Source organism: Salvelinus fontinalis, chromosome 25 (genome assembly GCF_029448725.1).
Source record: "Salvelinus fontinalis isolate EN_2023a chromosome 25, ASM2944872v1, whole genome shotgun sequence".
NCBI classification, from domain to species: Eukaryota; Metazoa; Chordata; class Actinopteri; order Salmoniformes; family Salmonidae; genus Salvelinus; species Salvelinus fontinalis.
Genome location: NC_074689.1, coordinates 6,154,051 through 6,180,165, shown reverse-complemented (window position 1 = coordinate 6,180,165; position 26,115 = coordinate 6,154,051). Strand labels below are relative to the sequence as shown.

The 26,115-nt window shown below is 39.2% G+C and overlaps 1 protein-coding gene across 1 annotated transcript; it reads right to left on the bottom strand.

The window, feature by feature from the left end:
• Positions 1-1,021: 1,021 nt before the first annotated feature.
• Positions 1,022-25,094, bottom strand: LOC129822805 (coagulation factor XIII A chain-like). Its single transcript, XM_055881227.1, has 15 exons — positions 25,027-25,094; positions 21,913-22,098; positions 19,447-19,629; positions 17,111-17,359; positions 14,856-14,968; positions 14,599-14,706; positions 13,974-14,145; positions 9,927-10,074; positions 9,404-9,513; positions 6,488-6,576; positions 6,143-6,302; positions 5,187-5,465; positions 4,590-4,750; positions 3,974-4,110; positions 1,022-3,767 (listed from the first exon to the last, which is right to left on the bottom strand). The coding sequence occupies exons 2-15, from the start codon at positions 22,064-22,066 to the stop codon at positions 3,626-3,628; spliced, it is 2,205 nt and encodes a 734-aa protein (XP_055737202.1). The 5' UTR covers positions 22,067-22,098; positions 25,027-25,094; the 3' UTR covers positions 1,022-3,625.
• Positions 25,095-26,115: the final 1,021 nt, after the last annotated feature.

Sequence of the window (26,115 nt, the reverse complement as noted above, 5' to 3'; positions counted from 1 at the left end):
GATGCCCACTCTAGCACGGCAACTGCGAGGAGCTGGCACAGAGCGCACCGGGCTGTGAGTGCGCACTGGAGACACAGTGCGCATCACCGCATAACACGGTGCCTGACCAGTCACACTCTCCCGACGTTAAGCACGGGGAGTTGGCTCAGGTCTAAAACCTGACTCCGCCAATCTCCCCGTGTGCCCCCCCCAAAACATTTTTGGGGGATGCCTCTCGTGCTTGCTCCGTTGCTCTAATTCCTCGTATCGTCGCCGTTCTGCTTTCCCTGCCTCCATCTGATACCTTGAACGGCGATACTCTCCTACCCGTGTCCAGGGTCCTTCTCCATTCATGATCTCCTCCCATGTCCACTCATCCTGGCCACGCTGCTGGGTCCGTTTTTGGTGGGATCTTCTGTTACGGCTCTCGTTTGTGGTAGGAAGAGTGTACCAAGACGCAGCGTGGAAAGTGTTCATGATTTTTATTCAAAAACACTCAAACAAAATAAGTCAAAAAACAAAAGCAAACAGTTCTGTCAGGCAAAAAAACACTAAACAGAAAACAAGATCCCACAAAACCCAAAAGTAAAATGACAACTTATATATAATCCCCAATCAGAGACAACGATAGACTCTGATTGGGAACCATACTCAGCCAAAAACACAAAGAAATAGAAAACCTAGATTTTCCCACCCGAGTCACACACTGACCTAACCAAACATAGAGAATAATAAGGATCTCTAAGGTCAGGGCGATACACTTATTTGAATGAATAGTTACATTTTTTGTTCTTCCTCAAATTCATTTACAGTGGTTAATATGGAACCTGTGTCTAGTTGATGGTCTGAATGTTTTTTAGCACTATGTTCAAGCCCGTTGTTTTGGTCATAAAAAGGTTGGGGTGTTTGTAAGGTGTTTTTTATGAAACGGGACCAGTGAACATAACAATGATATTGGCAGTTGTTAACTTTATCCCACTCCGTCCGGAAGTGTTTTAAAATACTAAATGATTCAAAAAAATGTAATGGTGTGACAACAGTATTGATTTTGAAAATGATTTTATTGTTAATCAAAAGCAGTGCACAGCTGAAATGTTATAAACAGTTAATGGCAGTGAATTAAAATGTTTAGTTTGATGCAAGGCCAAAAATGATGGTTTTCCAATATTACTGGTTATACAAAAACCTATCAAACAAAATAACTGAGGAATGGTGCCCACATACGGCTTTACATTGTGACTTTTTTCTTTTTTACGTTATACAATTAAATTCTTTATATATGCATAATAGGTGGGTGATGTGCAATGTTTTGGCAACCAACATCCCAGTCTAAAGATTTTTTTTTACGTTGTTTCCCAAATACACATAGATTCTGTAAATGCAGTACCTTTTCTTCTTGATTAAAATCTACTGCAGATAACACTGGACCGTTGATTAAATTGAAGGTCATGATTGTATGAGAAATTTACAGTCAGCAAAGGTTTGTAATATCGAAAATAACAGAAACCGAATCTGAGGCGGCTGATTCGAAACCAAATGAAATCCCTGAGATATAAATGTAATCTAATTAGAATGCATAAAAAACTCTATCCATCATATCCATATAGATCATAACTTTTGAACGTTTTTCGTCCATTTTTCGAAACACTAGTGAAGGGTTAACTTTTATGAAAAAACTGCGTCAACAACTGCAAGTTTACACAGGATGTTTAGAGTCGACATGCAGTTTAAGTGATGATACTGTGACATATCAAAGAAGTCACAGCGGTCTAAGGCACTGTATCTCAGTGCAAGAGGCATCACTACAGTCCCTGGTTCGTATCCAGGCTGTATCACATCTGGCCGTGATTGGGTGTCCTATAGGGCGGCGCACAATTGGCCCAGCGTCGTCCGGGTTTGGCCGGGGTAGGACGTCATTGTAAATAAAAATGTGTTCTTAATTAACTTGCCTAGTTAAATAAAGTCAGCTTGTGGCATATATGGCTAATGAATGTGTGAGGAAGTCCTTATGTAGGTGCCCTTCAACTTTAAGTGTCACCAATGCCTGAAAATACATTGATTTGATTGATATTTGGCAATGCAGAAGAAATAATAAGATAAACTGATGCGCTTATTGCGATTTGGCCCTCAACTCCTAGCCCCTAGCCCCTAGCCCTTTCTGTAAAAAATCTTATCGGTGTAAGCAATCCCTTACAGAAAAATCACATACATTTCACATGTGATAACATCTGTGACAACATGTAAAAGCAACATCTGATAACATGAAACTACACATGTGAAAACATGATCTCGTGAAATAAATGTGACAACATGGGGATGCAAAATGTCTACATATGATACCATGAAACTACACATTTGAGAGTTGGATTTTCCTATGTGAACGTTTTCACACATGGAAAATAAATTCCACATGTGAGGTGAAAGTATGTTATTCTCCTCATATGTGAAAAGGTGGTGTTAACATGTGAACTCTACATTGAATACATGTGAACATGTGTTTTCATATGTGAACAACTGACCTCAAGTCTCTCTTTTTTTTAAATGTGAAAATTTCAGCTCAACATGTGAAAACAGCTACTTCACATGTGAAAATGTGATTTTGCATGTATTTTTGTGCAAGGGAATCAAATGATATCTGGGTTTTAAAGTAAATGGTACACTATTCAGCTAAAATAGTGTACAAAATATTTCATCAATGACCACATGATGACATTTGACATGATCACTTAGTAGTGACTTTTCAATATGACCCCACCTGGGATTAGAATGTATAACCTCTGGGTTACGCTGATCTTTCTGCTGCCCATCAACGTCTATAGCATTCCTCTACACATTCATTACCTATAATACCTGTCTGCACTTAGCAAAAGAGTGCCATCTGCACTTCTATTTTAGTTAATCCGATTATTCTCTCACCATATATTTCATACAGTTATTTCAGAATAAGTATAGTTTTCTGAATAGTTGTCTACTGTTTGTGGTGGATATTATTCTGTTCTAATGTTACTCCTGAATCACTACGATAACTATAATGTTTTTTTATAGTAGTGTATTTTTAAAAAGCTGTTATTTACTTTACTTAAACCCAAAGTGTAGGAATACAGGTTCAATCTGTAATTGACACCGACTTGATGGTGTAGCAGGAAGGTCGGAATGCCGTGAACCAAGAGTTTGTGAGTTCAAAACCCAGCTGAGGACATGTTGAATAATAATTACTGTATAAATATACATACACAATGTAATCATGTGTGTCAAATATGTGCGTTGAAAACACTGTATGTTAAAAGCACTGTTTGTGTGTATCCTAATGACTCAATTTTGTTTGCAGGGCATCATCTGTGGAATCTCATTTGAAAAATATTCACGTGAAAGGTTATGTGATCACATGTAAAATCCACATGTAAACTTCAGTGTTCCAAAAAAACATGGTTTCACATGATTTCTCAGGTGGAAATTTCACCTGTGAATCATGTGTTTTTTCCGTAAGGGGTATGTTATTTGCTCGCCCTCACCCTCTCATAGGCTAGATGGAATTGCTTATCCAGCAATCAAATCCTTTCAAATCTACACAAGAGCATCTATTCGTCCGTGGTTCTCTGGTCGATGGCAGGCGATTAGCAGGTGGGAAGGGCTTCCTGGGCAATGCTCAGGCCTGGACGTAGATGGGCCAATTGCCTTGCACATTCCCGAGGACCGAGCAGTCCAAGACAGCATAGATCATTGTATTCCCAGACCTCGTAGGGACACAGGACTCTATCCAGGTGATGGAGGCGCCGATAGAGATCTCACTACAAACACACACACACACACACACACACACACACACACACACACACACACACACACACACACACACACACACACACACACACACACACACACACACACACATTGGCATACTAAACAGACATTGGATCTGTTTTTGTGAATGTGAGACTAATGTAAGTGTGAACATCATCATGATGTGAGGTCTTGGAGTTGTAAATCCTCTTACCTGTACAACCTTTCCCGGTATGACAAAAAATTAGGCCCTTGCATGGCCATCCTCACGTCATGCAGGGTGAATGGGAATGGGTTGGTGAACTCCACCTTGACATATACCTCCTGGTTCACCTTCGCTGGTCCACTGATCTGTTCAAATAGAGATAGTCCATTCACAACAATCTATGGTGATATAAGAAAATATAATAATCTAGAGATTATCAACTCCCCTGCGTTGGGAGCATGGATGTTTTTCGGAATGGTTGCTTGATCAAAGGAGAGGAAAGATGCAGCACTCCAGCAGCACAAATAAGGCTTTAATTGGGTACACTACTACATTAGCTCTTGGGGAAAAACTAAATATGTTTCACATATACTTTCATGGAACACTTTAAAGGATAGTTCCCTCAAATTACAAAATGACAGTTTTCCTTACCATGTCAACAGTCTATGGACAACGTAAGAGAGCAATCCATGATTTGGTTTTGTGTACCTGGTCACTGTCACCAAATTACTGCTGACAGGGTAAGGAAACCAAGATGTTTTTTTTTTATTTGGGTGAACTATCCCTTTAAAGGACTAAGGAAAAACATCCTAATAAAGAGGACTAATGAAAGTTCCAGACCCACCGCAAAGGCCAGCTCGGGGCCTTTCAGGTTCACTATCTGTATGGCCGTCATGTCCTGGTTGTTCTCCATGCTCTTGGCCGTCACCACAAGGCGGAGGTTGGATTGGCAACCCAGCTGGGGCATATAGTTCTGGGCCAGCACACCCACCTGTATCCTCGACGCTGTTGGTTTTAGGGAGACAGAGTTTTGACAACGAAACAAATTCAATCAACAACAGGAGTGTATGTTTGGCAGAACATAACTTTTATAATTATTACCTGATAATTAATATGTTGATTATTTGGGACTCACTGTTGTTTACCATTTGGTACCAGGTTGTTACCTGTAAAGTCTTTTGAGGTAAGTACTAGAGAGTATCCCATCGTTACCTCACAATCTCTTGCAATACAATACATACACACATACCTGCTGAAACAGGACGGTGCCATGAAGCAAAAAAAAAGGACTGCAAAGCATTTTCTATAAGCAGTTGAGGATTTTATTTCAGAGAAGGGGTCTGAAAGCTTTGCAGGACTATCATGCAAAGCGTGATACATGTAGACAAGCACAAAAAGACCTACAGTACGTATGTAAAGGGTCACCCTGGTTTCTACTCACTCTCCATGGGGTGCAGAGTGAGGTCAAAGGTCTCCTGCTTGAACTGAGCCTTTTGGATGTTGGTGTAGTAGATGGTGGAGCCGACCAGGAAGCCATGGATGGTGCGTGTGTCTTCACTCAGGTTCCTGAAGACCACAGCCATCTGGAAGTTCTGGCCAATCTTCACACGCTCCTGCGGGATCTCCAGCGTCATCTCCACGCCCTGCTCGTCGTCATATTGCATATGCGTCTTGTAGGTTCTCTCTGCATTCTTCATGGTCTCCTCATCTTTACTACTGCCTGTGCATGTGTGGGGAGTTGGAGGGGAATAGAGTTAACATGGGACTGGTGGCCTCTGGTTGTCTAGTGATCTAAACCGCTCTCTTCGGAACACATATATCACTGCAGCAAGGAGTGGGACTTTTTCCTTAAAAAAACAAACATGGGACTGGTATGAAACTCATTGGCAATTTATTTCACCTATAGGAATATACTGTATATACTTTACAGCCCAGGACCTCCACATCTGGCTTCTTCTGAGGCCAGCCATCCTGACAGCTGATGAAACTGAGGAGTATTTCTATCTGTAATAAAGCTCTTTTGTGGGGAAAAACTCATTCTGATTGGCTGGGCCTGGCTCCCCAGTGGGTGGGCCCAGGTGCCCGAATGGGTGGGCCTATGCCCTCCCAGGCTTACCCATGGCTGCACTCCTGCCCAGTCATTTGAAATCCATAGATTAGGGCCAAATACATTTATTTAAGTTGACTGATTTCCTTATATGAACTGTAACTCAGTAAAATCGTGGAAATTGTTGCATTTTGCGTTTATATTTTTTGCAAATTAATTTGAAAAGCAGTATTAGCAAAGTCATTCTTGTTGCATTAGTTTCATGTGACACTTTGCAAACTGCCAATAACAAACTTTAAACGTGCAGTTGCACTCTTGCCAGCCTACTCCATTGTCCAGGTGCCACATACCTTCTGGGTATTTGTACGTCTCTGTAATGTCCATTGGCTCATTGTTTCCACCAATGGACTTCGTCAGGACTTTCTTGCCGACATAAGTTGTGTCTACGCTTAGTAACTCAGTTTTCCCAGTTTGTGAATTTAGCTTGTATTTGTAAACGTCGCTATTCACCTGAGGTTAAAAGAAAGAGATAAATGTGAATATTATGATTGATTTTAATTAAATAAAATGTATTGCAAGTTACAAAGCATAACTGTGTTTTGCTTCATAATGGCATAGAGTGACGATGAAGGCATTATGGCTGAGCATTCAACAAAGTGTTACCGGTCAAGCATAAAGAAGACGTATTGTTTTACCTCAGCGAACACAAACGGGGAATCAAATTGATAGCCGAGCATTCCTTCCTTGATGGCTTTGACAGAGCAAGGTCCACAGCGGTAATATCCTGCAAAAACAATGTCAACAACCCATGACCCTGTATGTTTGACTTTTAAAAAGTTAGTTCACGTTTCAAAAATGGTTGCTTATTTTCGACTTCCCCAGTGTGCTGTTATTTCATCCAAACTGTTTTGATGTTTTGTTAGCTGGTTATTTAGCATTGTCTAGAATATAATGGCTAGCACTTTTGGAGAATACAGCAATGCAATTGGAAACGGATTGTATTAATTATCAGGGCATTGGGACATTTTTAAGATGCAATCAATGCTTTTCAGAGTCAATAGGGGGGCACTGTTTTCACTTTGGAAAAAAATCGTGCCAAAATGAAATGGCCTCGTACTCTTTTCTAGATCATACAACATGCATATTATTATTACTATTGGATAGAAATCACTCAGAAGTTTCTAAAACTGTTTGAATTATGTCTGTGAGTAAAACAGAACTCTTTTTGCAGCAAACTTCCATACAGGAAGTGAAACATCTGAAAATTAGGCTTGGTTTCAGGGCCTGCCTATTAAATTGCCTTATATTTATAGATATGCATGCACTTCATACGCCTTCCACTAGATGTCAACAGGCAGTGGAAGGTGGAATGGGGTGTCTAGCTTGATCTGAGGTCGAATGAGAGCTTTTGGAGTGGCATGTCAGGAATTTTATTTGTCTACCAAGGCACGAGAAGTACCTCGACATTGTCTTCTGATAAGCGTTCGGTTTACACAACGAATATCTCCGGCTCTGATTTTATTTGATACATGTGATAATAACATCGTAAAGTAGGTCTTTTCAACCGAGTTTTATCAGATTATTCAACGTTTATTGGGACTTTTGGAGTTTTCCGTTCTTTGCGTCGAGAGAAGATGGGAACGTTATCAACCTTGGCTAGCATTGTGGCGCGAATTCGACAGAAGAAAAGGACATTCTAAAACCAAACAACGATTTATTCTGGACCAAGGACTCCTTGTACAACATTCTGATGGAAGCTCAGCAAAAGTAAGAACAATTTATGATGTTATTTCGTATTTCTTTGGAAAATGTTGATTCCTATTCTCCGCCGTTTTGGTGAGCGCTGTCTCGTAATAACGCAAGCTGTATGTTATGGTAAAGTTATTTTTTTTAAATCTAACACGGCGTTTGCATTAAGAACCAGTGTATCTTTCATTTGCCATTCAACAAGTATTTTTATGTAAAGTTTATGATGAGTTCTTTGGTCAGATTAGGTGAGTGTCCAAAATAGCTCCGGACATTCTGGGGAAATGTTGCTACATATTCACAATATATAACCACGGTTTGCAGCTCTAAATATGCACATTTTTGAACATAACATAAGTGTATAACCTGATGTTATAAGACTGTCATCTGATGAAGTTGTTCAAGGTTAGTGATTCATTTTATATCTTTTGCTGGTTTTTGCAAAAGCTATCCTTGCGGTGAATAAATGCGTTTGTGTGTTTGGCTATTGTGGTAAGCTAATATAATGCTATATTGTGTTTTCGCTGTAAAACACTTTAAAAAGCGGAAATATTGGCTGGAGTCACAAGATGTTTATCTTTCATTTGCTGTACACCATGTATTTTTCATAAATGTTTTATGATGAATATTTAAGTATTTCACGTTGCTCTCTGTAATTATTCTGGCTGCTTCGGTGCTATTTGTGATGGTAGCTGCAATGTAAAACTATGATTTATACCTCAAATTATACCTCAAACAAAACATAAATGTATTGTTGAACCTGTTTGGGCTGAAGGGGCAGTATTGAGTAGCCAGATAAAAGGTGCCCATTTCAAACGGCCTCGTACTCAATTCTTGCTCGTACAATATGCATATTATTATTACTATTGGATAGAAAACACTCTCTAGTTTCTAAAACCGTTTGAATTATATCTGTGAGGCAAACAGAACTCATTTGGCACAAACTTCCTGACCAGGAATTGGAAAGTCTGAAATCGAGGCTCTGTTCTACTTCCTGCCTATAAATGGGCATGATACGTAAGAGTATACGTGCACTTCATAGACCTTCCCCTGGATGCCAAGAGGCGGTGAGAGAAGAAATTTAGTGTTTATCTTGGTCTGAAGTGGAAAAGGTGGGGATTCTGAGGTGGTGGATTTTTTATGTTTTGGGGACTATTTTGCTTCCACTGGTCCTGGGGCCTTTGTTAAGATCAATGGCATCATGGACTTTACCAAGTACCAAGATATTTTAGCCTAAAACCTGGTTGCTTCTGCTATGAGGCTGACACTTGGCTGCAAGTGGATCTTCCAGCAAGACAATAACCCCAAGCACTAATCAAAATCCACAAACAAATGGTTAATTGAGAACAAAATCAACCTGTGGTTTGATTTGAAGAGGGCAGTCCATAAGCGCAGACAAAATATATCTAGGATCTGGAGAGATTCTTTACCGCGGAATGGTGGTCTAAGATCACTCCCAACATGTTTGTTCTCCAATCTCATAAAGCATTGCAGAAAAAGGCTCAGTGGCGTTATCCTCGCAATGGGAGGGTGCTGGAGTATTGAAAACAGGGATGCCAATCATTTTGACCCCTATCTTTTTTAGATTGTTTTGTATTACTTGTTAAACAAAATCTCTGTCGCTGAGCAATTGTATTAGTATAAAACAATGTAATGTGTTTGCATACAATATAGCTCAGTATTTGTATTTATTTCGCCCAGCGGTTATCAAGGATGCAAATTATCATGGAACACACTATATCTTAAATGGCTGCGTTTTCATGAATTTGATTATGCAATTTTGACGCCCATTCTAAGCATACAAAATGTGTAACCTGAAGTGAAAATTAGGTCTCTCTCTCCCATCATCCTAATTTCTCTCTTACCATCACTGGTTTCCTGGGGGGTGGAATCCACCACCTGCCAGCCACCTAAGTCCTGGTCTGCAGGGAGGTCAAGTCTGGACAAGTAAGCCTCGTTCCAGCAGTGGTAGTTCCTGTGGAGACAATGCACACCTTTCACAAACACTATCTGACATCCTGCAGCCATCAGGAACACTATCTGGCATCCTGCACCCATCAGGAACACTATCTGGCATCCTGCACCACTCAGGTACACAATCTGGCATGCTGCACCACTCATGAATACTATCTGGCATCCTTCACCACTCAGGTACACTATCTGGCATCCTTCACCACTCAGGTGCACTATCTGGGATCCTGCACAACAATTTTCTTCCTGGAGCACGACAAAATCATATAAAGATAACAGGGACATTAGTCCATTTCACCCACCCACCATACTATGACTATGTTTACAGTACGTACATTGAATGATAGAATTATAGAAACCTACATTCTGGGATTTCATTTTCATTCAATACAAATGGAGAAGCAGAGATATAGCTACCAGATTGAGTCTCTGGTAAGGCGCTCGTTCAGTTCAAGCTGATTTCCCACAGAGTTGAAGACGAGATCCGTGACGATGTTCCCTGTGTTGTCGTGGGCGGAGTTGAAGTTGGTGATCACCCTGGCAGGGATGCCCAGACACCGCAGGACTGAGGCAGGGGAGGGAACACACATTAAAGAGGCTAGGCAACACTTCAAAATAAGTATATATTAATTAACATGCAATTGTTAACATTAATAAATGTTTAACTAACACATTAAATGTATTCAATCAATTGATTAAAGTAGATTTATGAATATAACTTTCAGAAGTGTGTTTTATTTGCACAGCATCGGGCCTTGTCTGAGGAAACTGCTACCTATTTTTATCTGTCAACGGGACTAGTCAACTTAATTACACATTTTCTACATCTCATGCATACCTAGAAAGTGGCCTATGCTCCAGACTAGTCAGAAAACCGGGATTTGTGTATTGCGCTATGGCTTAGCATTAGCATCTATGGCAGTGGCTGTCGGTGCCATTTAAGATGATGTAGGATGATTTTTTTTTTGATGAGCATGGCCTTATTTCTATTACAGCATACTGGATGAATGTCATTCGTATGCTGTTCACCAAGCTCAATGTAACAGCGGTAGGTTTAGGCTACTACATGATACAAAAATGTTCCCTGTACCCATCATGAGGTTCCTACAACCTAGCCTGTGAATGAAAGTTTGCAACGTAGGTGCACAGGTCGGGAGAATTTTGAGTAATCAAGGTGACAGACTGTGACACATTCAATATCGCCTTGCACACTCAGCATCTAGCTGATCTAGGTTGTAATATGTTTACCACTGTTTTGTTCTGTTTCAGAAATGTTTCTCAACAGAATCAGCGGAATGAATACACCTCTTATCAAACGCAAACAGTTCACTCTCATAGCAGCCACATAAAAACAGCATTATCACGTTGCTCATTGTATATATAATACATTCTCGTAACTATCTACACGCTCTCCTCCTCTCACGTTTTCCCTTCCCTTGTGGACTCCAGTGCACAATACATCAGCTGTCTGTGACCAGGCAAAAAAAACTTTCCAAGCCAAACCATATCACGACCACTAACCGCTATACACAGCCTACATACTGTAGTTGTCATGTCATAGTCAACTAGAACTAATAGAACTAACGCATTAGTAAACCCGCTACAATCATGCAGTGCAGTGTACAGTCAGAAAGCAGTTTAGCAGTTACACCAGTGGGCTCCGGTGGCAATAAATTGATAAAACCAAAAGAGTTCCAGTGTTGGATAGCCATAGCCAACTAGCTAACATAGCATCCTTCTCTGTTTGAGCCGGGTGTATAAGTAGGCTAAACTAGCTAGTTGCATTTGCTAGCCAAGGGAAGGTGAAAGTAAAGAAACAATACAACCAAATATAGCTCTCTCTCTCTCTCTCTCTCTCTCTCTCTCTCTCTCTTGCTTCTTCTTATTGTTGGAAGAAATTAATTTGTTCAAAACTGTTCAACTATTGTTTTTCTCTCTCTGAGTCAACTACCCGCCACATTAGCACTGCAGTGCTAGCTAGCTGTAGCTTATGCTTTTAGAACTAGATTCATTCTGTGATCTTTTGATTGGGTGGACTACATGCCTGTTCATGATGTAAGACCTCTGATAGGTTGGAGGACGTCCTACAGATGCTGTCATTATTACTGTTTAGGTCTATGGAAGGGGGTGAAAACCATGAGCCTCCTAGATTTTGCATTGAAGTCAATGTACCCAGAGGAGGACAGAAGCTAGCTGTACCATGGTGCTACCCTACAGAGTGCTGCTGGGGCTACTGTCGAACTTCATTGCAAAACAGTGTTTTAATCAATTATTTGGTGATGTGAATATATTTAGTGTAGCTTTCCCTAAAAATAATAACGTTTTTAATGTTTAACTACAACGACCTTAAGCACACAGCCAAGACAACTCAGGAGTGGCTTCGGGACAAGTCTCTGTATGTCCTTGAGTGGCCCAGCCATAGCATGGAATTGAGCCCGATCGAACATCTCTGGAGAGACCTGAAAATTGCTGTGCAGCGACGCTCCTCATCTGAGTAAGTACTGAGTAAAGGGTCTGAATACTTATGTAAAAAAAATATATATATATTTTTTTTTAAATAAATTTGCTAAGATTAAAAAAAAAAAATGCTTTTGCTTTGTCATTATGGGGTATTGTTTGTAGATTGATAAGGGGAAAACGATGTCATCCATTTTAGAATAAGGCTGTAACGTAACAAAATGTGGAAAAAGTCAAGGGGTCTGAATACTTTCAGAATGTACGGTATTGGAACTAGTGGATATATGGAAGCTTAAATATCCTTTTTTTTTGTTGTTTTTAATTCATTTAGCAGACGCTCTTATCCAGAGCGACTTACAGTAGAGTGCATACATTTTATTACATTTTAATATTTATTTTTTTATTTTTTACATACTGAGACAAGGATATCCCTACCGGCCAAACCCTCCCTAACCCGGACGACGCTATGCCAATTGTGCGTCGCCCCACGGACCTCCCGGTTGCGGCCAGCTGCGACAGAGCCTGGGTGCGAACCCAGAGACTCTGGTGGCTCAGCTAGCACTGCTATGCAGTGCCCTAGACCACTGCGCCACCCGGGATATCCTGACCTAGTGAGATAAACATGGCTGAGGCTCAATCAAGCTAGTCGTCTTGACTACTTTCTTATGTCATTCTCACTGGCAAAAGTTTAAAAAGTGTTGATAGAGGACAGAATATGGTCGGACTAGGGCTGTTACAGTGACCCTATTACTACCACACCGGTGGTCATGAGTCAAGATGGCAGTTAAATTCCATGTGACCGTTTAGTCACGGTAATTAGGCTTCTCCAAGCTCTGATGCTGATGATCATTAGTAGCCTACCAAACTTGCTAACTCCCTGGTATTCAGCACTCTATTGTCCCTCTAATCAATGCAAATGTAATCGAAAATCTACTCAAACACTTCATGAGAGCCTGTGAGCTCATGTTGCGCAACATTTCTATAGGCTATACAATTGCATGAGAAAACAGAGGAGGATCCCATCAGCTTCTATAGGCTAGGCCTACTATATTTTCCTAATATTAAGCACATTGCTTCTATTTACAACAGGAGTATAGTCTACCTGGCTGGCATGAAAATGAACCACGGGAAAAGTCTCCTCATTTCACTATATAAGTGCATAGAGTGCATTTCCACTCCCTGATGCTTCCCTTAGGTGAGGTGTTATTCTGTAACAAGTACGTTCCTTGCACCGCATCATTGTGAGGTATTGTTTTTTTTTGTCCACATTCTATTCAGAGTTCTGGTTATGTCCATATTAGTCCATATTAGTCCTTCCGTGTATATATATTTTTGGCCAGCCTCATTAATGAATTTTTTTGCCAATTCCCTGCCTGTATCAGATTTCCTATCGTCAACATCTTGCCTGATCTCCCGGACTACGTCAGTAGCCTTTTCCCCTGCCTGTACTGTTACCTTTTTGGATTCCCTGTGTATGACCTTCTACATGTCCCTGGACCATGTTACCTGCCTCCTCCTTTGGCCCTGTACTAAAAAAACACCTGCTGCACCCTGAGCTTGAAACCAGCACTCTGTGTCCCATCATACTCATTACACAATCAAAAGAGAACTATTTTAAAATATACTGTGTCCGTAAAATGTATATAGTATGTACAAGCTGGAAGTAGAAGCCTACGTGTTGTTGTCCATTAGTTTACTCCAATTAGGGGAGGGGTGGTAGGGTTAAGGGGAAAATAATACAATCAAATATATATACAAGGGAGATTGGAAATGATGCAGACAATTATATTGATGGAAACCACAATCCATCTGCAATATTAAAGCTGATCTACCCACTAAAAAAGGCAACCTTTTCTCAGATGAAAACTGCAGTTAATAACTGGATGGGCCTGTTTTCTATTGACCATCAATCCCTCAGTGCAAATCACAGGTAATTTGGAAGACACATGACACGTATGTCGTGGGGTGGACATTGAAAATGAAAAGGGAAATTGATCAGGCACTCACAGGTGTTGAACGTCCCGGCGTAGACCCAGCACTGGGCGAAGCTGACGGGCCCTTTGTTGACGTACTGGAGCAGGATCTGGTCACTGCCAATCCAGAAGGTTGGTGCAGTGCCAAGGGAGTAGTCATCGCTCCAGTTGCCCACCAAGACCCCGCGGTCATCCTGGGAGTTCATCTGGTTCCACAAGGAATGGAAAAACATGTAGAAACACCCCTCAAAGAGATTAGTGCACCAGGCATAAGGAGAGGTTAGTTTGACATGAAATGTTCAGAGTAAGTTGATAAAAGCATGCAAAAGGAAATTGAGTGTTTAATTAAGGCCAGGTGCCAGGGTCATTGTTTCCCTTCATTCATATCACAGTTAACTTTTACCAGTTGAATGTAGACACAAATATACACTTTTTTTCAAACTTTTTCTTGAAATATTATATAAAAAGAATCAAATGAGGCAATATCTCACTCAATATGTATTGTATATGTATAGGATCTACTGCAAATCACATTCTGTGAACGCAGACGGAAGTAGAGGTTAAACGCTTGGTATGTCTTGTGGTTGTGAAAAGCACTTGGCTCTTCTTAGTTCTGGAATTTGTGTAGTGTGCTTAAGTTATCTGCAAATATCACTCACCATTGCAGAGCCTATCCTGCAGACTTTGACAGCATCGCCTCTGTTTACTAGAGGCATGTGTGAGTCATCCAAGATTTGGAAACAGGCATCAAGAATCCCTTCCGCAAACTACAAGAGAGAATTACAGCCTCTAGCATCAAAAAAGGAACAATAATGACACAACTGTACATGTGTGTGTAAAGTATAGAGGATATTACGGTATTTGATCTGTGTGTGTGTGTGTGCATGGGGCATGTGTGTGTAGTCTTTTACTGTACCTGACCATAATACCATTGCCTTCCACCACCTGATTCCTCCTCGTATATGAAGCCATTATCATTCATCACATACTCTTGCCTGTCTTCCTCATTGGGCATGTACACTTCATCATCTAAAGAAATCAGAAATAAATTGCAGCCTCATTACCAGAATCTGATCATCTGTAACTTTAGATGTGACTTGTAAGAATTGTAAGAATGAGAATTGGATGTTCTTCATTGATTACTAATGCCTGACCTGTGTCTATAAATTCATTTATGTCACGTGAACTAATTGAGACCGTGGTCGCATGTCCTGTTGAGCGCCGTCTGGTGTCCAAGTCTTTGCGTTCACACAGCTGATGTTCCACTATCTGAACCCTCCTAACGGCGCATTACATTGGTGGCAGCTGTGTTTTTGAGCGTTTTTAACGTCTGTGGAACCTGTTTTCTGAAGTTATCGCTGGACTTAAGTGACATGACCGCGCTAGGTAGCATGCATGCTAGCCAGGCCTGCTCCAGCCCTGTGGAGCTTTAACAAAAAGAAAAGGAAAAAAAGTAACTCCATATTTTTCTTTTGGGAATCAAAACATGCTTTTCATGCAGGCTACAGTATCTCATCACTGTCAGATTTTTTTGGTATCATGAGTCAACGAATTAAACATTGAATTGTTTGCCAAATGTTTTGTTCCTAAACAAGTTTAGTGTACTTTGTCAATTTATGAAACAACAACATTTCTTAGTGGGAGGAGGACAAATTTTAGCATGAGAATTGATGTTCATCATTTAATATTCGTGTCCAAGTCTTAGCTTTCATATAGCTGATGTTCCACTCTACGAATCCTCCAAACAGCATGTTAAAGCATGTTAAAAATGACACATGCATTGGGGCAGCTAATTCCCTGGGATGTTACTGAGCGGTCCCATAGCTGTCTGACACCTATTTAGTCAGTGTTCATTTTAATGATGTCCCTTACAGAAAAACCAACATGAATTACACTTGATAACATGTGTTTCTCATGTGAATGCATGTGATCTTAGGTGAAGTTAATGTGATAACTTGTGGCCAAATGTAAAAGCAACATGTGATGACATGAAACTTCACTTGTGAAAACATGATACCATGTGAAATAAATGTGACAACATGGGGATGCAAAATTTCAACATACGAAAATGCTAATTTTATTTTCAAGTGAAAGTTTTTTACATATGAAAATGCAATTCCACATGTGAGAGTTAGAATCTTCAATTCACCTGACGTGAAAAAATTAAATTTTTCTCATATGTGAAAACGTGATGATAACGTGAACTCTAGGTGGTGCAGTGTTTTCATTTGCAGTTTCACATATGGTGTCTCTTTTTTTTTTACATGTGAAATTTTCAGCTAAACATGTGAAAACAGCTATTTCACAAGTGAAAAGGCAATTCCACACGTTTAAAAAAAAAATTGGGTAACAAAAGGATATGGGGGTTTCAAAGTAAGTGGTACGATGTGATTAATATGATTCCATTTGACAAGATCACTTAGTACTGACTTTCAATATGACGCCACCTGGGATTTGAGCTCCCAACCAATGGATTTGGGGTACGCTGATCAATCTGCTGCGCTGCAGTCTGTACTACATCGTTCCTCTACACTTTCAATACCTATAATACATTGATTATGTGAGTTGGTTTTCTGTATAGTTGTTTTATGTTGGTGGGCCATATTATTATTGTAAATATAAAGTTTTCCTTTAGTGCTTTTTCTTAATTTGACAAAGCTGAGATTGAATTTACTCAAGTCCAAATAGTTGGAATACAGGTTAAATCAGTCACTGACACAGACGTGGTGGCGTAGCGGGAATATTGGAATACTACAACTAAGAGGTTGCGAGTTCATATCCCAGGTGAGGACATGTTGAATAATAATTACTGTATAAACATACACAATGTAATCATGTGAAAGTGTCAATTATTGTATGTTAAAAACACAGTTGTGTATTTATCCTAGTCACATTTTTGTTTGGAGAGGCATCAACTGTGAAATCTCATGTAAAATATTAACGTGAAAATTTGAATCCACATGTGAAACTTCATGTGAAATATTATCACGTTTACTGTTTCAAAAACACAATTTCACATGATTTTACATTGAATGTCACAAGTTAATTCATGTGATTTTCCACAAGTGAAATCATTCGTTTTTCCCCATAAGGGGTGTTTAATGCATATGTTTTATCTTATCTTAAGCAGTCCTCAGAAGACAAACAAAAATCCACAAAGATTCCACTCACTGGACGCCCAGGCGTTGAACAGGAGGTAGAAGTCTGTTCCAGAGTCCTTTTGTGTCCTTGAAACTCCATTGGAACCGATGACCGCCACATTCGTGTAGTACTTTCCGATGATGGCGTTCGCAGAAGGGGTGATGCCCACCACGCACTCATCCCCTTGTTGCTGTAGCATGCGGCCGGTCCAATTCCCAGTTTGTGAGCCGTCAAAGGAGATGATGATCTTTGTGCCATTCAACACGTCGGCATCAATACCTGAGGGAGAAGGTGACATGACAGGGGAAACGTCAACACATGTAGACACTCATGTTTCCACTGTACTCTTAGTATTTAATATGACATTATGTGGTAACAATCGATACTTTCTGGTACATTCTTCAAAGAATTAACCTCAGTTGGTAACAAGTGGTACCAAGTAGCTATTGTTTTAATGAGCCGTGAAGAAACAAAGCAAGTAAATCAGAAGTTATTACTGTGTAATTACTGTGTTACCATGACAGTTATTTGATAAATACCTGGTCATTTTCTGTACTGTAAAATAAAGTGCTACCAAAAAACTGTTGAGTTAACAACACATCAACCAACACAAGTCGAGGTCTGCTCAATATCACAACAACATTACAGAAGATACTGTTGGTGGTAGTCTGTGCAGAGCGACTGCAATTAAGGTGACCTGGAATGCAACAAACCATCAGTAGTCGAAAAAGTACTCAATTGTCATACTTGGGTAATTCCTTACATTACACAAACCAGACGGCAGGATTTTCTTGTTTTTTAATTTACGGACAACCAGGGGCACACCTCCAACTCTCACACATCATTTACAAATGCAGTATTTGTGTTTAGTGAGTCCATCAGATCAGAGGCAGTAGGGATGACAACACATTGCATTGATAGGTGTGTGAAATTGACCATATTTCTGTCACGCCTGAGCATTTTAAATGTAACAAGTAATTTTGGCTGTCAGGGAAAATGTATTGAGTAAAAAGTACCTATTTTCTTTAGGAATGTAGTGGAGTAAAGGTAAAAAGTTGTCAAAAATATAAATAGTAAAGTACAGCTACTCAAAAAAAAGTTCTTAAGTAGTACTTTGAAGTATTTTCTACTTTACACCACTGCAAACCATTAACTGCAGATGGATTACTAGGGTACTACTAGTACGCTGCTGTAGCTGCACATATGTCAATTCACATACTGTATCTTCATTCATAACACTCTCATAGTTTCAACAAGGATGATGCATGTCCATTTACACCATTATTTTAGATGTGCCTCACAATTATCACTCAACCCCTCTCTCAAATCCAATAAATGTAGGCTAAAGGATATTTAGTGTAATATTGTGCTTTTTTATGCCCTATTCTCAAAACCTTTTGAACACAGTAAACTAAGAATTTCACAGCAGATGTAAGAGGACGACACCACATTCGGGGAGATAAAAATATATTGAGTATGAAAGCCTTTTCAAGGCATAAGTGAAAGGTAAGTCGTTTGAAGATTTAAAAAAATGGTGTCATACTTATTAAGCACTCATTTTGCTGTCGTTGCAGCTTTGTTTGTACTTAATTGACATATTGCAGTTTTGTAGCTGACACTAAAGGACCTAGGGCATGATACAATCCATATCGCGGAAGTTCCGTGTTATAGAGCAATTTAAATTTAAAGGCAATGTTCCTGTGTTTGTGGAGACTGCATTCACAGTAAACGCTGCCATCTCAATTGGAAATTACCTTTAAATTTCAGTCGCTCTTTACATCGGAACTTCCGCAATATGGATTGAATCGAGCACATAGATATATTTTCAGCAATTCCCCTGTGAGTATGATGTAAGCATTCAGTATAATGTGTGAGAGACACCCTGGACACGTCCCTATTCTACACCCTTCCTCCGAAGTGTGCACTTGCACACTCTGTCATGGATTCAACAATAGTGGAAACTCTCTAAATCCATGACTGGAAGTGTGCAAGTGCACACTTGGGGAGAAGTTTGGAGAATCGGGAGGCACCCCAAGGTTACGATCAACAGATGTTACAGATGTTTAGATGGGAATACGTCAATAATCTGTTTTTCTTTCAACTTGGCACTTTTATTAATTAGAGTTTCTGATTGGCTACAGGCTAAGCACAGATGGCAGAGAGGAGACTAGGAGAGAAACAATTTTACTATTGAGATGCAACTTCACCACTAACACACAACCCCTCCCATGAAAACTATTATCAATTGTTGAATACTGTAATTCATACATCACCGTCATTGAAGTCAAGCAATGCATGTAATGACATTTTTAACCAGCAGAAAGGAATGTACACTACATTGGTGGAAATGTGTAAAAACGTCTTACCAATGTAAAACTCAACCTGGAATGTGTCACTGGGATTTACGGGCTGGTTGAACTGAAGGGTCATCTGAAACTCTTGAGCCCTGCGGACGATGAGAATGTTGTTTTTGCCTTCGTACAAGTGACAGTGGTGGTCGCTCTTGTTCTCATTTTGCATCATGTCCACTCTCACACATTCCAGGGTGGCTGCAAATAAGGAGATCACAAGCAAAATAATGATGTTTAGACAACCAGGTAACAAACTTAACATCTTTTGGATGAAACTTTTTGGGTAAAAGGATGCTTTTCAGGATGTCAGGGTCTGAGTGTGATGTCAAAATGGGAACAAGGATTTCTGCTGACCACCTCGGCCGAACATAACTCAAACCTGTGGGCCTATACAGCAAATTCTCCAGTGATTAAAAAATAAGAAATGAACACAGAGTGGTCAATCAAAACTGAAACAGTTGAGTCTGTGGACCTATAGACACCAGAACAGTGTTAAATAAATACACTGCTTAGTGTAAAGCCTTATTCAGACATTTCCCAAAGTGCCTTGCTTTTCAAGTAAATTGTAGATGTACCACCCATGACTGTATTTGTTAGTGACAGAGACATGATTGTTGCATTCATCCATTTATGTACTAAATGTAGAAGAAAGGGTTCCAAAGTGTTTCTTTGTGGAGGGATAGGGTTCTACCAACTACTTTCAACATCCTAAGAACAGTTTTTTTGCTGGGAAGGGTTCTTTGATGGTACTTTAGAAGGCAAGAAGGATTCTACATATAGCAGTAAATAATATTAACCAGCATGCTCGATTGCAGTAATATTTTCAGAATTGTTTGTTTTCCTATAATGTGTTTTTGCATACACATTGATTGGTTGATACATATTATGCTACACAAAGATAAATTACATACAGTTTTGTAAAGAAATCCAATCTGGTAGTAATTGCATTTATTTCACCGGTTACTGAGATGGTTGTTCCAGTTTAGATGATCGAGGAAGACAGTTTTAAGAAGAACCTTTAGATGATAAAATGGTTATTGGTAGAACCCTTCATAGGGGTTCAAGGTAGAACCATATAGAGGGGGTTCTTTGAAAAACCCTACATAGAGGGTTCTAGATAGAACCCTCTGCAATTTATTCAGTTCAGCACCAAAAAGGGTCACCCTATGGGGAGAAACCGAAGAACCCTGTATGGTTCTACTTAGCACCTTTTTTTTTAAAGTGAGATCCTAAGTGAATGTTATTTATTTATTATGTAACACAATACCATATGTTCTTCCTAATGCCTTATTTTGAGGGCCTAGTTTCACCCTAATACAGCTATTGATGTTACGTTTGATACAGAACCTCAGAGGCATGTGTCAAAATCGCTAAGCAGTTTGCTTCGAAGCAGTATGTCAGTGCCTCTGTCACTTAACAGAAGCATGTGATTAATGATGTCCAAAGCTTTGTTTTGTCGATCAACCACCTGATTGGTTTGGTATTAGTTTCAGTAGAAGACAAAAAGACTACCTTGCGCAAACGCTATGGCAGCGTTTTCCCAATCTCGGTCACCGGGACCCCAAGGGGTGCATGTTTTGGTTTTTGCCTCAGCACCACACATGATTCAAATAATCAAAGGATGATGATGATGATGCATTAATTATTTGAATCAGCTGTGTAGTGCTAAGGCAAAAAACTAAACGTGCACTCCTTGGGCTCCCTAGCACTGAGTTTGGGAAGTCGTCAATAATTTCCCAGCATGCTCTATTGCAGGTAGATTTTTATAATTGTTTGTTTTAATATCTATGTTTGTGCATGTGCCTTGATTGATTGATTAATCTTGTGCTACACAAAGTAGCGTACATTAGCGTACATTTTTCTAAACTAATAACGTTTTTTTTTTTTTCACACTTGTTGGTGGAGTTAGGTTGTCATTGTAAATAAGAATTTGTTCTTAACTGACTTGCCTATTTAAATAAAAGTTAAATAAAACAAATAAAAAATGCTGTCATGGGTGGTAACTCTACAGTTTACTCGGAAGGCAAGGCACTCTGGGAAATATTTGAATAAGACTATACACTAAGCAGTTTCTTAATTTAACACTTTTCCGGTGTCAGTATGGGTCCACAGACTCAATGGTTTCAGTGTTGATTTAACACTCTTGGTGTTAATTTCTCTTTTTTTAACACTGAAGAATTTGCTTTGTAATGTGTGTTGATCTCATTTATCATAGACAGTCAAGGACTGGGGTAAGAAATGTTGATTTTTTTTGCGTATTTTAATCTGATTACATATGATTAATCACTTACTGATTACAGAGAATGAACTAGTTCTCTCACACACACACACACACACACACACACACACACACACACACACACACACACACACACACACACACACACACACACACACACACACACACACACACACACACACACACACACACACACACACACACACACACACACACACACACTTATTCTATTTATCTTGTACCATCATGGGAGGGGCCACGGGGAATTGCCACAGCCTCCCCAAAGTGCTCAAACTTGGGAAGTTGGTGGTCATCTTGCTCAGCGTTGGAGCTACAGATGGGGCTCTTCAGGCGCCCAAGGAAGTTGGTCCCGGTACAGTGTGCAGAAGAAGACATGTTGAAAGCAGAGGTCAACAGTTTTTGCTGTTCTGTGGATCAAAAAAAGATAAAACGTGGTCAAGGAGATATGTACTGTATTTACAAGCAGAAAATGCTTGTATCTATAATTGCACAACATATTGCAACCGGGGCCTCACCCAGGACCTGGAATAAGTTTTCGAAATTAATCAATCGAAACTCAGTCGGGTTCTCAACTTCCAAACAAATCGAATTTTATGTAGAATAACAGTGAAGTGCTTACTCACAGGAACTTTACTGTTTAGAGTTAGGATATCAGAATTCACAAGGTGCAATTTCAAAACTTGGTAGTGCATCAATTAACCCATGTCAGTTCAAATGTTTTAGATTGGTATATTAGTCTACTGCTAGGCACATTTGTAGTAATCCTGGCCAAATTACCGACCGGGCTGTGCCCAGAGTACCTGACCTCTAGGGGGGCCCCGTTGATTTTGTTAGTCACTCTCATATTTAGATATCATATCAACATGGCATAAGTCATGGAAAAAAATGAATCTGTGAAATATACACAAGAGTACGTCAAAATGCATTGAAATATTTCAGGATGGACAATAATCTGGAACCACTGGTACAGGCACATCACTATTCATGAGCTAACATGATACATCTGATTTGATGTTATCAACAGCTCGGTTTCCATCCAATTGGCGACAGATTTTCATAGGAATATTCTAAAATCTGCATAAAAAACATATGCGCAATTTCCCACATGGTGTATTTCCATCAAATTGACTTGTTGCAGATAAAAGACTTAGCATGCTGATGTAGTGTACATAAAAATGACTTAAGGGGTTGAATTCCCATGTATCACATTTTCAACTCAACTGTTGGTTTTGTCATGAAAAATGACCACTCTGGTCTTGTCACGTGTGTTCTAGTCAACAGTTTATAGATACAGTGCGGGTAAAGGCTACATGATGAGATTATTATGGACACAACAGCAAGATCATCATTTATTTCATCTGTAGCCTCTTAAACTGCAAGCTTTCACAAGTTGTAGTGGGAGGACATCACAATATAAGGTACTAGGAGGTAACTAGCCCCCTGGGGTAACTTCCCGCCCCTGTAATTCACATTAAGACCACAAGATGTCACCAAATGATTTACTCATCACTGTCCCTGTCTGCTACTGCTCTTCCTCAACAAAACCTTTTTTTTTAGATATTTCAACAAAACGATTTTGTGGTAAATTGATCAAATTGTTTTACATTTTGAAAAATCAATCAATATTTGCATATAGAGGTGTTTCCACCGCCGTTTCTCACATAATTAATATTGCAGACACCAACAGATCCCACCTTGTCTAGCGTATTATGTTTTGTCGTTAAAGAATGACACATAAACTACACACATCCAAAGATTGCACCTTACATTAATGTATTAATTTATAAAGGGTTTATAAGTAGTTACATTAACTGTTCCTTATTCGTTTTTACATATTTTATATATTTGTAATAAACAGTTATAACACAAAGGTTGACCTTTTGTAATTATTATTTTGGTGCTTGGAAAATAGTGAGCTTGCGAGCCTATTGCAACGAACCAGCGTAATATTTCATTAAACCTCACAGCTGATCTCAATTGCAACCATCATTGGACACCGATTTATCACTCACTAAAGCGGATGTCGAGGTTATCTTTTAGTCCTAATTGGTGGCAACATTTTTCAGGACTATTTAGTCCTCTGGTGAGAATTATCATCAAAACAAATGTTTCCTACTTTTTGAACAGACTAAGGGCAATTTATCTATTTGACAATCGTTCCATACAACTCAAAGAATGTTTTTCCTCATTTACCATGGTACATTTACTGTGGTAATTTATCCCACATGTCGTTTCCAAGTTATGTAATCCATTAATTAAAGTTTATCTTTAAAAAGTATAGTAATTTCTTATTAAGATCAGGGGGAAATATCCCTGCACTTTAAACATTTGAAATGTGTAACTAAATCAAGTAATAGTGATGAGTTATATAATCTATCATTTTTATCAAATGAAAATGTAGGCTAATAAAGTTGTTTCAAATGGAACACATGTATTATTTTGTCATTTAAGATGAAACGATTGAATAAAGTATAGTCCTATTACTCCTATATACCTATTTTACATTCATCAGGCAGCCTTACGTTTTCAATGCTCCTGAAATGTTGATATTTAATTGGAGGCGGGAATAGAGAGCATAGACAAGGAAAGTTGCAGCTGTCTGGTATCAACGTAAAATCAGGTTAATCCCTGGTTTATTCGTGTGGGTTTTTCGTTGCAATCAGGTTTATTTTAGCATGCAGGTGTATGTAATCTCCTGTCAGTATCTGTTTAAGAAAACCAGCATGTGAAGTTCTGTGTCTTCGTTCCAATCCAGCCTATATGACTGCAGTGTTACTGATTATAATGTTATTATTGCCAGCCAGAGCAGTATAGGCTCAGTATTCAGGAAATAAATAAATGTGCCTTAACGGTTTGCTATATTTATTAAACATTGTTAGATCGTTAAAAAAAGGCTTAACAGTTTATAAGCTCCTTATAAATCCTTTATACATCCTTTGTAACATAACACTTTATGTAACGTGTTACTCTTCTGAAAGAAGATAGACTGTTAAGGAAATCATGATGGAAAGCTTGAACACAGCATGTCAATATCGTGAATGGCAAACATTGATACTTCTCTCCTTCAAGAATATGCAATCAAGTTGTTCAAGTGATCCAGCTACATGACAAAAATCCATATCCAGCCATACATCTTTGGTCGCAAATTAGATTTACAAGCAAATTTCAGTCACAAAACAGGGCCAGTTTCCTAGACAGCGTTTAACCATAGTCCTTGACTCAAAAGCATGCCTAGTGGGGAATTTCCTTTGACATATATTTTTGGTCCAGAACTAGGATTCATCTGTGTCCAGGAAACCGACCCACAAAGTATTGAGAAGAGAATTCCTACTCACCTTCAAAAGCTCAGGTAGAGATGCAGTTGGAGGAAGAGTCACGCCAACAGATGTCTAGTGAATGTCGCCCATGTGTTTATATAGACCATCGAGTTCCCCTTCCAAAACCTGCCCCTGTCAGTGCCCACTCTCATCCTGTGTCATTTAGGGGAAGTCCAAGAAAAACGTTGCTGACAGGAGATTTTTGAGATGAGGTTGTTCTGACCTTAATGAAAACTGTTTTGAATTCAAAATTCTGTCTTTCATAAGATTTGAATGTTTTATCAAGAGTATGGAGGTCACAAAGGACATGAATTGAACTGAATAAACCTTATTAGGTTACACTTTATTTGGATAGTCTAATCTACAGATTTTTTGATTTTTTTAGAAAAATAATTGTTATTTTCATTTCTCATTGAAATACAATTACAAAATCAGTGCATTACATAACATCGATTCATAAAAACAGTATCCAAAAGTAGTGTAACAATATAACAATAGCAAAATTACTCAAAAAAGTGCTGTTCTGCAGAACCTGACCAGTATTATTACATTCAAGTTTAACTTGCCTCTAACAATCTCCAAAAAACAATACAAAGAATTCTATAAATACAAACATATACATATTCCAAAGTGAATTCTGAATAAACCTCAGTGTATATCAAATATGTACAAAGGCTTAGCCTACATTTCAATTGGCTCTAAAAACATTTACAGTCGAAGGGTAAATCCCTTTCCATTTCTGTTTCACTGATACAATGCCCCACTTATCTATTTCGAATTGTATTCTTTTCCAAGTGTCCTGTTTTATAAATTCAACTAATCCCGTCGGTGACCACTTGAGGGTGTCATTGACCGCACCACATCTGGCCTCCCAAAGTTTGGTCTTGATAAGGGACACCAGAGTCACTAATGCTAATAATTGCACCCTTTCCACATTTTTTTGTTCAAGTTTGGCTACCCCTTCACTACCAAATGCAACTGCGTTACAACAGCTGGCTCCAGTTATGGCTAGGTTTAGTGTTAGAGATAGCAGGGTTAAGGTTAGGGTTAGTGGAAAGTTAGTTGAAATATTGACAATTAGTTGAACACTTACAGTACTAAACATCT